This window comes from Littorina saxatilis, linkage group LG7, assembly GCF_037325665.1.
Source record: "Littorina saxatilis isolate snail1 linkage group LG7, US_GU_Lsax_2.0, whole genome shotgun sequence".
Taxonomy (NCBI): Eukaryota; Metazoa; Mollusca; class Gastropoda; order Littorinimorpha; family Littorinidae; genus Littorina; species Littorina saxatilis.
The window spans coordinates 32,593,894-32,608,920 of record NC_090251.1 but is presented as its reverse complement, the minus strand read 5'-3'; the positions used below and the strand labels follow the sequence as shown (position 1 = coordinate 32,608,920).

At 51.2% G+C, this 15,027-nt stretch overlaps 1 protein-coding gene across 1 annotated transcript in view; it reads right to left on the bottom strand.

Moving 5' to 3' along the window:
* Positions 1–3,744: 3,744 nt before the first annotated feature.
* The window catches only part of LOC138971979 (MAM and LDL-receptor class A domain-containing protein 2-like), a 299,457-nt gene continuing 288,174 nt past the window's right edge, over positions 3,745–15,027 (bottom strand). The window contains exons 162-165 of the mRNA XM_070344823.1: positions 10,223–14,315; positions 9,175–9,381; positions 7,269–7,591; positions 3,745–5,046 (exon numbers count right to left, since the gene is read on the bottom strand). Of these exons, the coding sequence (XP_070200924.1) occupies positions 4,768–5,046; positions 7,269–7,591; positions 9,175–9,381; positions 10,223–14,315 (4,902 nt within the window). The 3' untranslated portion in view covers positions 3,745–4,767. The remainder of the gene's footprint in view (positions 5,047–7,268; positions 7,592–9,174; positions 9,382–10,222; positions 14,316–15,027) is intronic.

Genomic DNA, 15,027 nt, shown 5'->3' with positions numbered 1-15,027 from the left:
CTGAGCGGTCTTTGCACATGGACTGCAGGCCTGTGCACTGCACAGGGGGCTTGGGCGTTACTGGAGGGATGGTCTGAGTGCTGCCCTGCTGTTTCGGTGTTGGCTGCCCTGGAACAGGGGTGGGGGTTTGAGCGGGGGTGGGGGTTGGGGTTGGGGTGGTGACGGTGGGAGGAGGTAAAGGCTGAGGGCTGTACTGGCAATCTGGAGAGAAGGAGACGTCGTCGATGGCAAGGCTGGTGCTGGAGTCAGGGAGGAAGCCTTCGATGATGAGCTAAAAGAAGAAAACAGAGCAAAAATCCAAAATTTTAATAATAAATTTTCATTTAATTAATATACTTACCCAACTCACATATAGCAATTAACTCTAGTTCAGTGCTGGTAACGCTGTACGCGTTCCCCTTGGTAACAAGGGAGACCACCCTAAAAAAGAGTGATCCATCCCATAATATCAGACCGATGTCCGGTCCAACATCCGTATGCGTGCGCATACGCCGCCATTTGTATCATTCGAACGAAGCCCAACTCACTACTTTTTTAGAACCCAATACCACCACAGCGGGGAGGCGGGAGGGTTTAAACGATGTGAGTTGGGTAAGTATATTAATTAAATGAAAATTTATTATTAAAATTTTGGATTAAATTACATATTATTACCCAACTCACATATAGCAGATTGCTACTATAGGTGGTGGGTACTTACCAAAAACTAGGCATGCAGGACTTGTCCCGCCGCTACCATGGCAGGCAGCGCGGAGCTTCCATCCTGTCTTACAGAAGCGACGTCTCTGAGGTAAAAGTTGACGAAGATGTCCTCAGAGCGCCAGTACGCAGCTTCCAGTACCTCGGCTAGCTTGCCGGACCGAAGAACTGCCACTGAGGATGCCCAGGCTCTCGCCTCATGGGTTCTAGCCGCGGTGAGAGGCAACACTGCCCTAACATCACCCGACTGCACTAGCCACCAGGCATATGCTCGTTTGATCAGAGTGGAGATCCATTTGGCCAGAGTCACCTTCGCTATATCCTTACACCTAGCCGTGTTTAAAGATATGAAAAGAAGCTTTTGACTTTCTGACCTAACAGGCCGAGTTCGAGACAGGTAAGATCGGAGAGCTCTCACAGGACAATTTGCAATATCGGGATCTCCAGGAGCCAAAATCTTGCTCAAGGGTGGAATGCGCAAGATTGGAGAAAGCTGGCCAGGTTTCTGGTTTTTCGCGAGAAAGCCGGGAACAAATTTGAGAGAAATGGAACCATCCTTCTCGAACGCAATATCCTTGTCTAAACCCGACAAAGAGTGCACCTCACTACCTCTCCTCGAAGTAGAGAGAAGCGTTAAAAACACAGTCTTACGCGTCAAATCGGCCAAAGTGGCTGACAAAAGAGGCTCGAACTCATCCGAGGCTAAGAAACGTAAGACCAGGAACAAATCCCATGCAGGGAGAAGCGATTTTGAACGAGCTGCTAAAAGGGCAGCCCCCTTAATAACACTAGCGATAACCCCTCCGAGCGAAATTTTGTGGCCTAATTGCGCGAGGGTCGAAGAGATCGCCGACCTCCGGACCCTAATAGAAGAGGGAGAAGCCCCCTGATCAGCCAACCAAGACAGATGGTTGGCTACATGAATAGACCTAGGAGAAAGAGGTTTAACCCCGTTAAGCGCGCACCACCTAGACCAAGAGGCCCAGTGCGATGAGTAAACCGAAGAAGTCGATTTTCTATGTGCATGTCCAACGAATCTCAGAGTAGGGGAAGAGGCCCCTGCCCTACGCAAAGCGCTTCGGACAGAATCCACGCGTGAAGGGCCAGGATCTGTGGGTTCCCGTGCTGAACGCCTGACCGAGGCTGCACGAGATCTCCTCTTTTCAGGGCGAGAGGGATCGGGGGCCGAACTGCTAGACGCAGTAGGTCGGGAAACCAGTGCTGGCTTGGCCACAGAGGAGCGACCAGAACCAGCGCTGGTTTCTCTAAGTCCACTTTCCTGAGGACTTTGCCTAAGAGGCAGAACGGAGGGAAGGCATACGCCGGAAGATCTGACCAATCCACTTCCAGAGCATTCACCTTCCAGGCCAGAGGATCCGGGAAGGGGGACACAAAGAGAGGAAGTCTCGCCGAAAACCTCGTCGCAAAGAGATCTATCTTGGGCTTGTCGATCTGCGACCAAAGCCGCTGCAAAGACTGGTGTGTGAGAGTCCACTCTGAATGAACAATCCTGTCCCCTCTGCTCAAAGTGTCTGCAAGGACGTTCAGACTGCCCTTCAAGTACACTGCTGACAACAGAATGTGCTGGGCGTGACACCACTTGAGAATGCGACATGCAATGTCAGAAAGACTGTGAGACCGAGTCCCCCCCTGCTTGTTCACATACGACGCCACAGACATGTTGTCGGTGTGAAGACGTACATGACTGCCCTCCAGGAAAGGCTTGAACGCTAGAAGCGCCAGGGAAACGGCCTCCAACTCCAGTACATTGATATGTAGGGAGGCCTGAGAGCAATCCCAAACTCCCGAAACCATGTGCTCGTCCAGATGAGCACCCCACCCCGTCAGAGATGCGTCCGTAAACAACTCTCTCTCCGGCGGTGGACGAACAATGGGAACACCCCGGAACAAATCCGGAAGAAGCCAAACACCTGTGGTCTGCTGAAACCAAGTTCCCAGTGCGATCGGAACACTCCAGTCCTGGGATGTCTGATCCCACCTTGACTGCAGGGAGGCCTGAAAAGGCCTCTTGTGAACCCTGCCCAACGGAATGAGGGAAGCCATGGATTCCATCTGACCCAGAACCGAAGTCAGAACCCTTGCACTGGCGTGATTCTCTCCGTAGAGAGACCGAATCAGACCCTGAAGCTTGTCGATCCGCCTTTGAGACGGACGGACGGACAGACCACCGAAGCGTGTCGAATTCCATGCCCAGGTAAGTAAACGTCTGGGATGGTTCCAACTCGGATTTTGTCAGGTTGACAGAGAAACCCAGCTGTGCCGCCCGGCTCAGCACCCTGTGCGTATGAGCCTCGCAAAGCCCCCTGTTCTGGTGAAGGATTAACCAATCGTCCAGGTATGCTCTGAGACGGATGCCTTCCTGTCTCACAAGAGCGCAAAGCTGCCTGACCACAATCGTGAAAATCCATGGAGCTAAAGACAGGCCGAACGGCAGAGCCCTGAACTGGTAAGCTTTGCCGCCCCAAGGGAAGCGAAGCCACTTCCTGTCCGCGACATGTATGAGGACGTGAAAGTAAGCGTCTGTAAGATCGATCGACGTTGCCCAATCTCCCGGCCGCAAGGCCTCCCGAACCGAAGCTGGAGTTTCCATGGTAAACTTGATTACTCTCAGAAACTTGTTCAAAGGAGAAAGATCTAACACCGGCCTCCACGCCCCCGAGGCTTTCGGCACTACGAAAAGTCTGCCGTAAAACCCCGGGGACCGCGCGACCAAGACCTCCTCTATAGCTCCCTTGAGCAACAGAGCCGAGACCTCCTCCTGGACCGCGTTCCGTGCCACCAAATCCTTTGGCGCCCTGCAGGGCGGGATTATCCTGACCAGGGGAGCCTTCTGCCCTGACCAGAGAAGCCGGAACCCCGAACACACTATCCCCATGACCCACTTGCTGGCCACCAGTTGCAGCCAGGAAGAAAGGGCCCTGGACGGGCCGCCCGCTACAACTAGCGCGGGGGCCACCGGGATGTGTTGTTCGGGGAAGTTTCATTGGGGGTGAGGCTTACGCCCCGACCCCCTGGAAACCCCGAAAGACTGACCCCTCTTAGGGTATGGAGCTCCACGCCCCCTACCCCTGGAGGAGAATGACTGCTTCTGGGCCTTCCCACCACCTGACGAAGACGTCTGAGGCTTAGCAGAAGAAAACGCCTGAGTCTGAGACTTGCCCTGAGGCTTCTGGAAGCCCTGTGAAGCCAAACGCGCGATCGCTACATCCCGCGCGTCCTGCGTCTCTTTCTGGAGTGCATCGAAAGACGCCTGCCCTAAGAGAGACCCCTCAGCAAAAGGGGAGACCTTCAGCCTCTCCACAGTCGCGGTGTCCCGAAATCTGGACCCCGTCAAGAAGGCTGACCTCCTTGAAAGAACTGCGTGAGTATACAGCCGGGCAGACAAAACAACCTGTTCTCTAGTCACCTTGCCCAGAGTAGCCAGCAGTGTCGAAACATCTGTCGGCGACGCATCAAACCGAAATTCAAAAGGATCAAGAGATGTGGCAATCGATCTGGACAAAGACCTTTGCAGAGACTCCGACACGGACGTGAGTTCCAGCAAAGACCTTCCAACTTCCTCCACAGCTGCGAGAGAACCGTCAGTACATGGGACAACTCTATCCCTACTGTACCCGTCTTCTCTCAAAGCAGCAAGTTCCGGCGTCACCGGAAGTGCCCCTGACGGCAGAGCAAAAGAGTCAATCAGATCCAAAGGATAAGGGGTAAGCTTGAACTTCGGAACACCGGAAGCAGCCCGAGCCCCAGGCTGAGCCAGCCAAGAGACAACGTCTTCCGGGGCCTCGCCGTGCTGAACCAACAACGGCACCGCCGGTTTGCGTTTACCACACAAGACGTTAGCCATCTCATAGGCAATAGTTGACGATTCCCGGAAGCGGAAGCGAGGCCGTTGCTCCTGTGCACTCCGGAAATCGTCAAAAGCAGAACGAGGTGGGTGAAGCTGAGCCTTGTCCTTCACCACCCCTTCCGGAAAGTATCTGAACGCCGTTTCCGCCGCCAGCGCCACTGCGGCTGACAGCTTCGCGGGCAAATTCAGTTGGGAATCCTCTACCACTGAGGCATCCCCGTCTTCCGCCCTACACTCCGACTCGAGATCAAGCTCGGAGCCAGGAGGCAGAACATCAGACCGTTTATCGTCGGCAGAACCGACCACTTCCTGCCCCCCGGGCGGAAGAGGACTAAAACGGTCCCCGATATTCTCATAAAGAGACGTACGGAGGCGTTCGTCCTTTCGCTGCTCATAAGAACTCTCACGACATCCATCGCCAGAGAGAGCCCCCTGAGCTCGCACACCGGCAAGCGGTGTAGACATACCTTGTACTGGTGTCACATTCAGAAGAGACACCAACTTGGTACTCCCATCCTGCGAAGCATGGACATCCGCCCGAGTCACAGTCGCCGAAGGCTTAGCGGAAGTCGAAGCCGGAACTGCAGGAGACTGCCGTAACTGTGCTAAAGAGAGAACATCAGAAACACCCGACGGAAGCGCACGTAATTCCTCCCTAGTGGAAGATAATTCCGACGCAAGTGTCGAAACTTGAGCGCTCAAAGTCAACAATAAAGACGCAACTTCAGCTGGCGCTAACCCAGGGCAGCCATCTGAAGTTGAAGCAGAAGCAGAAGCAGAAGAAGAAGAAGCTTTGCCCGAAACACCACTCTTGCCAGAACGTAAACAAGCCTGACCGGAAGTTAAACTGACGTCTGCTAACACGGGAGATTTAACAGAAGTTGAATCAGAAGAAACAGACGCGGATTTTCCTGCGCCCTTCTCTCTCCTCGAGCTACGTTTAGGAGGCGAATCGTCAGGCACCTGCCTCGAACTAGGCTTCCGTTTAGCGCTATCAACAAGCGCAGCCTCCGCCATAGCAAAATAACTCACGAAAAATTTCAAAGAAAAACAATTTCAGAAAAATTTCACAAGTACAAAACGAGCGACGAAAAAACGTCGCTAAAGTTATAACAAAACGGAAAGATCTCACCACACAGGTAGGTAAAGGTGCAACGAAAGGCGACGACCAAGGGGAGATGCCAAAGCCAAAGACTATGGCAAGCTGAAGACAGCAGGAGCGTACATCAGAAGCGTCCTTCCCAGTTGAACCGCTGAGAGAGAATGATACAAATGGCGGCGTATGCGCACGCATACGGATGTTGGACCGGACATCGGTCTGATATTATGGGATGGATCACTCTTTTTTAGGGTGGTCTCCCTTGTTACCAAGGGGAACGCGTACAGCGTTACCAGCACTGAACTAGAGTTAATTGCTATATGTGAGTTGGGTAATAATATGTAATTTAATTCAGACATGTGACATTCAAAAATCTCCAGTTGGACTGAATTTACTCATAGTGAGCAAAGCTGTTGGTTCTACCTACTTCTGTGCTGATTTTGACCAACAAAAACACAGCAACCCTTCAGCTATGACTCTCGCTTTTTCAGACCTCATCACCTCAGATGTATTCGGTCTAAAGAGGGGGCCGGGTTCCAACAGTCATTTCTTCTGGTTCAAAATTAATTAATCTGAAGATTTTTTCAGACATGAAAAAAAGTTAACACAAAAAAAAGAAGCACGGGGGGGACCCTTGGCAGGGAGTCACGAAGCCAAGCCGTTTGTAGCTGAAAAGGATGTAACATTCCTCTACTTTTCAGAAACTGATGCACAAACTGGAAACTGGAATATTTTTTCATACATGTTAATTACTTTGTAGGAGGGTTCCTGAGGTGCGAAAGGCGTTGTACATAAAACATTTGAATCCTACAAGAGCCCCCAGATGCTTTAGACTTTTTTGAAATCATCATAACTAAAAAACGTCATTCTGGAGCTTGGAAATGAGATATTTGCATACTTGATAACTCAAACGGAATCACTTGGGAACTTGGCAGTTTACTGTTTATCCAGTTGTGGACAGATGTGTGACTTCCCTTTCTGATCCAGACGATGTTCTCTATATTTTTCTGTTATGGTTTTTGATTTTTTAGATTACAACCTCCCAAAATCTGAGAAAATCAGGTCTTACAAAGGAAGAGGTCTAAAAATGGAGCTCAATTTTCAGAAGTTATGAACTGAAAATTTGAAAAAATAAGGTCTTAAAACAGACAGTCTTCTTCTTCTTCTACGTTCGTGGGCTGAAATTCCCACGTACACTCGTGGGTTTTTTTGCACAAGTGGAATTTTACGTGTATGACTGTTTTTTACCCCGCCATTTAGGCAGCCAAACGCCGTTTTCGGAGGAAGAATGCTGGGTATTTTCGTGTTTCTATAACCCACCGAACTCTGACATGGATTACAGGATCTTTTTCGTGCGCACTTGGTCTTGTGCTTGCGTGTACACACGGGGGGTGTTCGGACACCGAGGAGAGTCTGCACACAAAGTTGACTCTGAGAAATAAATCTCTCGCCGAACGTGGGGGATAAACTCATGCTGACAGCGGCCAACTGGATACAAATCCAGCGCGCTACCGACTGAGCTACATCCCCGCCCTAGACAGTCTTCAATTGGAGGGTCTCAAAAGGGGGGTTCCACTGTATTATCCCAAAACTCAGCCAAACCTGGAAAGGCGTTCCAATGCTGATTGGCTGGATCATTGGCAGCCACTCTGGACCTTGCTGCCCAGCACTCTCCCAGAGCGTCGTGTCCGGCTTTCCAGCGCTGTGCGTCCGGAACTTCAAGCTCAGCGTGCTCTTGCTGCTGCCGTAGATGTAGAAGAACAGTTTCATCTGGCAGTTCTTGCCGGCGTTGGCAGCGAATGTCCGTGACACCAGCCAGGCTGTGTCTCCCGCGGTGTAGGCGCGCATGAACAGGTAGTGACCCGAGTTCAGTTGGGTTGTGTGGTCAGTCAGAGGCAGGTTGAAGCCAGGTGTGCTATCCGGTCCTGAAATTTCATGGATCGAATCAATCAAAATCAGAACGTTCAATCAGTCAGTTGATACAATCAATGAATCAACCAAATAACCCACTAACCAACCAATCAGCTAATCAAATATCATTCAAACAACCAATCAGCAAATCCGCCCACTAATCCCCAAATTAATCACTCATTCAATAAAATTATCCCCACTGATCTGCCCAGAATGCAGCCTAGCTGACGTTAGTGCTTTTTGGTATGTGTTCAGAGCTGCCAACTGCTACGCTTTCAGCATCTTAAGATACGCCAAGCTAAAGATATTGCTATGCTGAAAAAAATAATCATAAGCATGCAACAGTTCCATTTTTTGTGAGTCCTGGTACTCCTTTTTGCTTGCCACTCTCTGGAGCATTTACAAAATGGCTCATAAAACATCGTCTACACTGAAAATACTCTCTAATGGGCATTTTATGTTCCTGCATTCTCATGAAACTTTATTAAAAATGTCTACTCTTGTGCAAGATTGCGGATGTGGGAATAAATTTGAGAAAACGCTGACATTTGCAAAAAAAATCTAAATGACTATACACTTGAGGCTTGACAAGGGTTGGCACAGGTCTGTGTGTTCAAAGTGAGAAAGGATGTTGTTGTTACACGTCAAACCCTGGACAGATCTGTGGCGGTGAACACGATGGTGTACGGGCAAGGGAAGAACTGTGACAATGGAACACACCTGTCAGCACCCTATAGCTCTTCACATTGTGTGTTCATGATTGTAAATGTAGCTCCATTTTAAGAGCTTTCATTCAAGGTCTGACTTTCTCCGGGGGAGGGGTGTGTGTGTGTGCTGTGTATGTGACGTACGTGTGCTGTGTATGTGACGTACATGTGTGTGTGTGTGTGTGTGTGTGTGTGTGTGTGTGTGTACGTTCCTATCCATCAAACCCGGTTCACGGCTAGTTAACACTCAGTAAAAACTGGGTTCATTTGAAAACTGGGTTCCTCAATCAGGGACCCACTTTTTTTAAGCATGACAAAGAGTGAAAATAAAAAAAATAAAACAAAATAAAACGTCTTTTTTTACGGAAAGAATGTCATAACAATGTTCAAAATGACATTCTTTCCGTAAAAAAAATAAAAAAAATAAAAAAATGTCTTTTTTGACGGAAAGAATGTCATAACAATGTTCAAAATGACATTCTTTCCGTCCTCTATAGGCGACGAAATAGGTCAAATTTTGTGCCTTTTTTAGTGTAAAATTCGTCGATCCCGGAGCGAGTACTGCACTCAGTGCCGTTGTAGTGCAAGTGCACTACAAAGGCACTGCGCCCAGTGCCGTTGTAGTGCAAGTGCACTACAAACGCACTATCCGTCGTGTGATGTGTGGAACCCAGTTTGGCGGAAAGGAACGTATGTGTGTGTGTGTGTATGCGTGCGTGTGTGTGTGTGTGTGTGTATGCGTGCGTGCATGTGTATGTGTGTGGGGGTGTGGATGCGTGCGTGCGTGCATGCGTGTGTGTGTGTGTCACTCACAGTGTGTGTGTGTGTGTGTGTGTTTGTGTGTGCGCGTGCATGTGTTTGTGTGTGGGTGACACTGTGGCATGCTTGACCTGTTCCTCTTTCCCAGTCTGTTTGATCATCCACGTCTGTGAGGCCCTGAGTAAAGTCGCCAAAGCCGGAGAGCTCAAAGTCAAAGGTCTTGTAGCTTTCGCAGCCAGCCTCGTCCGAGTCGTCTCCACAGTCGTTGGCCGCATCGCACTTCTTGGACGGATCGATGCACACCCCGTTGGTGCAATTGAAGTTATTTGCAGTACAGCCTGCAAGACAGACAACAAAATCGGTTTAACTAATGGAAGTAGAGCCTGCAGCACAGACAACAAAATCTTTTCAACTATAATGGAAGTAGAGCCTGCAGCACAGACAACAAAATCGGTTTTAACTGAAGGATGAAAATTAATGTTACAAAGCCATGCAGAGTGCTAATGAGATGATTAAAAACTCTCACTCACTGCTGTTGTCCACATATTTTTATATATGGAGCGCTTATGTCCCTTTGTTTCAAAGATGAGTTAGGGTGTGCTGCAGGTAGTGCACTTAAAGAACTATAAAATAAGACGTAACAAAACAGAAAGAAGCACACAAACACATCATACAAGAAACAAGGGTTATACAGAACTATTAACCATATTTAATAAGCTGGACAGTGTACCACTGCTCATTACTAAGACAGACTCCTTATTGCTTAGGTGAATCACAAAAGGGGTCAACCAAGAATCATCCAAGATTCTCTGTCCTAAATCATTTCTAAAATGACCAAGTTTATAAACTCAACACACACAGCATGAGATTGGTTGGTTATTATTGTTTATCGTCTCTTCAGCATTGTATAATGCTATTCGAGACCGATGTAAGATTGTTTCTTTTTTCAGTTCACAGGGTAACTTCCATGTTGAAAACTATTTACAATCAGGTCTACCACTGTAAAAAGAAGGTTCTAAAACTTCATCACTTTCACATTTTGTACTTCAAATCTTGTTCAAAATCTTGATCTCTTTTGTCACACGTACAGCATAAGAAGGTTGGACAAAGTGAAAGAGCTTGTACAAACAACGAGGGATCTAAAGCAGACATGAGTAGACAGACCTGAAAGACACTTACCACAGCCCAGCTCATCAGACTGGTCAGCGCAGTCAAACTTCATGTCACACTTGCGTGCAGCATTAATGCACGACCCATCAGTTCTGCACTGGAACTGCAGCGGGTTGCAAGCAGGCGTCGGCGTCGTACCTGCGGGAGGCAGTGGCAATGACCCCTGGAACATCTGACAGCCTGGAGTCAGCGACAGGTCGTCGATGGCAATGCCAAACTTACTGCCCTCCAGCTCGCCTTGGATGATCAACTGGAAGGGTTTGGTGGAGACGAGCGGCACGTTGGCTCTCTCCCACACAGCGCCCTGACTACCGGACATGCTCCACACTGGGTCGCCCGCCGGGCCACTGCTGTACGTTCGCAGGCGCACACTGATGCGGTGGTTGCTGCTGCCATAGATGTAGTAGTAGAACCTGACATTGCAGCTGCTGGTGCTAGCTAGGGCAAACGATTTGAGCCAAGCTGTGTCGCCAACGCTGGTGTCGTCCGAGGCCCAGAGGTAGGCGTAAACGCCGGAGGAGGTGCCTGTGGTGTGGTCAAGAGGCATGTCAAATCCACGCTTCAACGGTGACGACAGGGCCCACTGCTGCTGGTCCTCCACCCCGTCCTGTCCTTGGGTGAAGTCTCCAAAGTCGGGATCAAACTCGAAGATTCGGTAAGGGCTGCACATGTTGCTATCATCTTCGTCCGACTGGTCGCCGCAATCGTCAACAATGTCGCAGACGCGGCTCTTGTCCACGCACGCCCCGTTGTTGCACCGGTACATGGTGGTGCCGGGGCAGGTGGTGGGGTGCACCGGCAGCTCACAGTTGGCGAACTTGATGTTGTCGATAGCGATGGTGCCGGACATGTTGGGGATGTCCATGCGGGAGAAGATAAGGGAGAAGGGGCGGCTCCGCCGGCCGATACTGACCGCCATCTGCACCCACTGATTGGACGTCATGCTGGTCGATCTCCACAGCTCTACATTGGTTAACATGTAGCCAGTCATGGACAGGACCAGCGCACCTGGGTTTGAGCCTTGCAGCCAGTAAGAGAACTGTACGGAGCACTGGGTGCCGCTGTTCATGTACTGCTGGCTGGCGATGAGGTCTGTCTGGCCGCCAGTGTTGGCGTTGTTCGTGTCGCTTAGCCACATGAAGTAGCCGTTGGTGGCACCGTCAGCGTCCGAAGGAGGTGGGGAATCGGACGTCGTGATCTGCGAGGCTGTGACCCGCTTCCAGTCCTCGGCGTCAGGGATCTGCTCGGCCCAGCCGCAGAAGTTGGTGGAGAAGGTGCAGGTGCCGATGGAATGGCAGACGGATTCGTCGCTGTTATCGGAACAGTCGGTCTTGAAGTCGCAGCGCTTGGACGCGTCGAGGCAGTCTCCGTTGTCACACTGGAACTGGCCCTCCAAGCAGGGAGCGAAGGTGCCAGGCTGGGTGGCCGACCCGGGGCTGGTGGAGGAAGGAAGGGGAGGAGGGGTGGGTGACCCCACGTTGCACTCGGGCGTAAAGGACACGTCGTCGATAGCGATGTCGCTGAGTTGGCCCACGCCGATCACGCCCTCGATGATGGCCTGGAATGGGAACTGGGCGTCAAAGGTCACTTCGCCACGCAGCCATTGGTTGCCCTGATCCAGGAAGATGGATTCATACTGGATGTTGTTGCCCGACGCGTCCCGGCTGTAGATGTTGAGCCCACCAGCGTGAGCTCCGTACATGTGGTAGAAATACCTCATGCTGCACTGCGTGCCAGGCTTGGGCGCTGGCAGGTTGTAGGCCAGCTGGGCCTTGTCGTTCTGAAGACGGGGAGCGGAGGACTCGATGTACATGTAGTACCCTGCGGGAGAGTCTGTCGTGTGGTCCTGTGAGGGGCCCGTTCCTACTGTGTTCGTGGGGCCTTGGTGTCGGGTCCAGTTAAAGTCATCATTGGTCAGTTGCACAAAGCCGTCCAGACCCTGCTCAAAGTCAATCCGCTTGTAGGAGTAGCACAGGTAGGGTGTCTCATCTGAGCCGTCGCAACAGTCCGTCTGCAAGTCACACACCTGTTCCATAGTGATGCACTGGCCGTTGCTGCACTTGAAGTGGGTGGAGGTGTCGCAGGTGACAGGCATGTTGGATGGCTGCAGACCGCAGTTGTTCAGGTCAAAGGCAAAGTCGTCGATGGCAACGTAGCCCTTCCTGTAGGCCTGCACGTCAAACACAAGCTGGAACTCAGAGGCGCAGGACGGGAGGGAGGCCGTGGCATTGTGCCAGACGTCCACGTTGGGTTTGCTGTTGGGCAGCTGCCACAGAAGCTTGTCCTGGCCGTCAACACGCAGGAAGACAGAGACCTGGCTGACGCCAAAGCCGTTGAGCATGTACCAGAAGGAGAAGGAGCAGGCGGGGCCGGCGTTGTTGAACAGCGGAGACACCAGGCGGGAGTTGGACAGACGGTGCTGAGTGGAGGGGATGGTGACCAGGGCGTAATGACCGCTGGTGCTACCAGGGTTGTGGTCAGTGTGAGGCGCCGATGATCCCACAGGGGATGCCAGCGTCCAGTTTGCTGCGTTGCCCTTGGCTTGGTTAATCCACTTGCAGAGGTCGGCGGTCTCATAGTTACAGGTGGTCGGACAGCCAGCTTCATCAGAACCATCAGAGCAGTCGGCGTTGAAGTCGCAGATTTTGGATGTGGGCCTGCACGTGGAGTCACACAGGAACTGACCAGCCGGGCACACACCGTTACCAGTAGGGAGGGCTGGGGGCAAGGTCTGACCCACCGCTAGCTGACAGCCCGGGGTGAAGGAAATGTCATCCAGGCCGATGTCGCCGTGGCCGGGGGTACCTGTGGTGCCCTCTATGACCACGCGGAAGTTGCGGGTGGTGATGATGCTGACCATGGCTTCACGCCAGTCGTCCCCTTGCTGGCCCTGCAGGTGTAACCGCAGGCTGGCTGTGCCTGTCTCCGACGTTTCCAGGTACATGTTGAGAGCGTTCACGTCCCTGCCGCGCATGTGGAGGAAGAATCGCATGCTGCACGATGCATCTGAACGTGCTGCCTTAAAGATGGAGCTCTTGATTCTGGCCGTGTCGTTGGGTTTTCTGGGTGAGGCACTGTTGATGAACAGGTAGGTCCCTGTCTCGTTGCCCAGGGTGTGGTCTCGGTCCGGTCCAGTGCCCGGATTGGTTGTGGACCCGCTCCTCCTCGACCAGTCGAACACGTCTGAGTCGTCTTGAGCCCACATGCAGAAATCGGTCTCAAAGTTGCAGCCTAAGTAAGCAGAGCAGCTCTGCTCATCGGAGTTGTCGCCGCAGTCGTTGGAGAAGTCGCACACTTTGGTCTTGTCCACGCACACAGTATTGCTGCAGTGGAACTGGTCCGAGGCGCACGTCGTTTCCTTGGCTCCCAGGGCACACTGCGAGCTGAAGCTGACGTCGTCGATGGCGATATCTCCTTCCGGGCCCAGGTTGAGGTACTCAAAGACCAGTCTGTAGCCGGGTGGATGAGAGCCCAGAGTGGCCGTAGCGTTGACCCAGGTGTTGCCCAGCGCTGAGAGCTCCTGCCACACCACCGTGCGACTTCCTGTGGCTGGGCTCTCTCCGGGTGGGACCAGCAGAAGGCGAGCCACCCCGGAGGTCTGCTTGTGCACCCAGAACCAGATCTGGCAGCCGGAGGCGATCTGTCCGTACACCGGGGAGACCATGAGGGCTCGGCCGTAAGACTGAGAAGCCGTGGAGTCAACAAAGACGTACTGTCCCTTGCCTGACGTGTGGTCCTGCGTTGGGCCGGAAATGCGCGAAGCTGTGCCACCACGGTGCAACTCCCACACGTAGCGGTCAGAGCTGATGTCGCTCCATCCGCACATCGTATTGTCAAAATTGCACATCCCGCAATCCACCTCATCTGACTGGTCCGGGCACTGAGGGGTGAAGTCGCACACCTGCGTCTTGGGGATGCACTTTGATTTGTCGGCGCACTGCACCCAAGTGGGGTCAGGGCATGGTGATTGTGTGGTGGTGGACAGTGCTGGATTAGCTGTCGGGAAAGTTCCGGTGAACGGTCGGCAGGCTTCGGAGAAAATGGTGTCGTCAATGGCGATGTCGCCCAGAGCACCATCGCCCACTGTTGCTTCTATCACAACCTGAATAAAAAATAAAACAGTTAGTCAAAACTTGACTAAATGTAAAAAGCATCTATATCGATAGTTATATACAAGGCCCTTCTGATCATAGTACATCTCCCAACTAAGGCCACTTTGTCAATATTCCCCTGTCAATTATTTTGACCAAATTATACCTGGCACAAAAGGCCACCTGCAGAGTAAGGACACTTTTGGCTGGTCCCGTGGGTGTCTTAATTTTCATCTTAGGTACCAGCAGACCAACTATTTTTTAATTTACCCTTTTTTTTGTTGTAATCTTACTGCATGATATGTCAGATGCCTGTTAGTCTGTATTTGATATTTCATCAATGGGAATAACTTTGACTAAACAGCGTCTTGCTTCCCATGCGAGCACTTCGTTTTTTCGTTTATTCTAATTTCCCAGGAGGCCCTACTTCCCTTGTTCAACAACTTCTTTTGTTCGTTTAACCATTTTTTGCTATCATATTTTGCTATCAACTGTTGGGGCTTTAGTCAGAAGGAAAGGTATTTGCATATCGTCTAGATATGGCTGTGTAATGAATAGCAACAAATTCTGACAGAATCATGGGAGTGGTTGCTGGCAACTGTGAGACACAGCACAGTATGTGCAATTAAACTGACTTGTATAATCGAAAATTTTATTGTAAATTTTCATTTAATAAATATACCTACCCGAATCACATGTAGCATTGACACAATCGGAGATGCT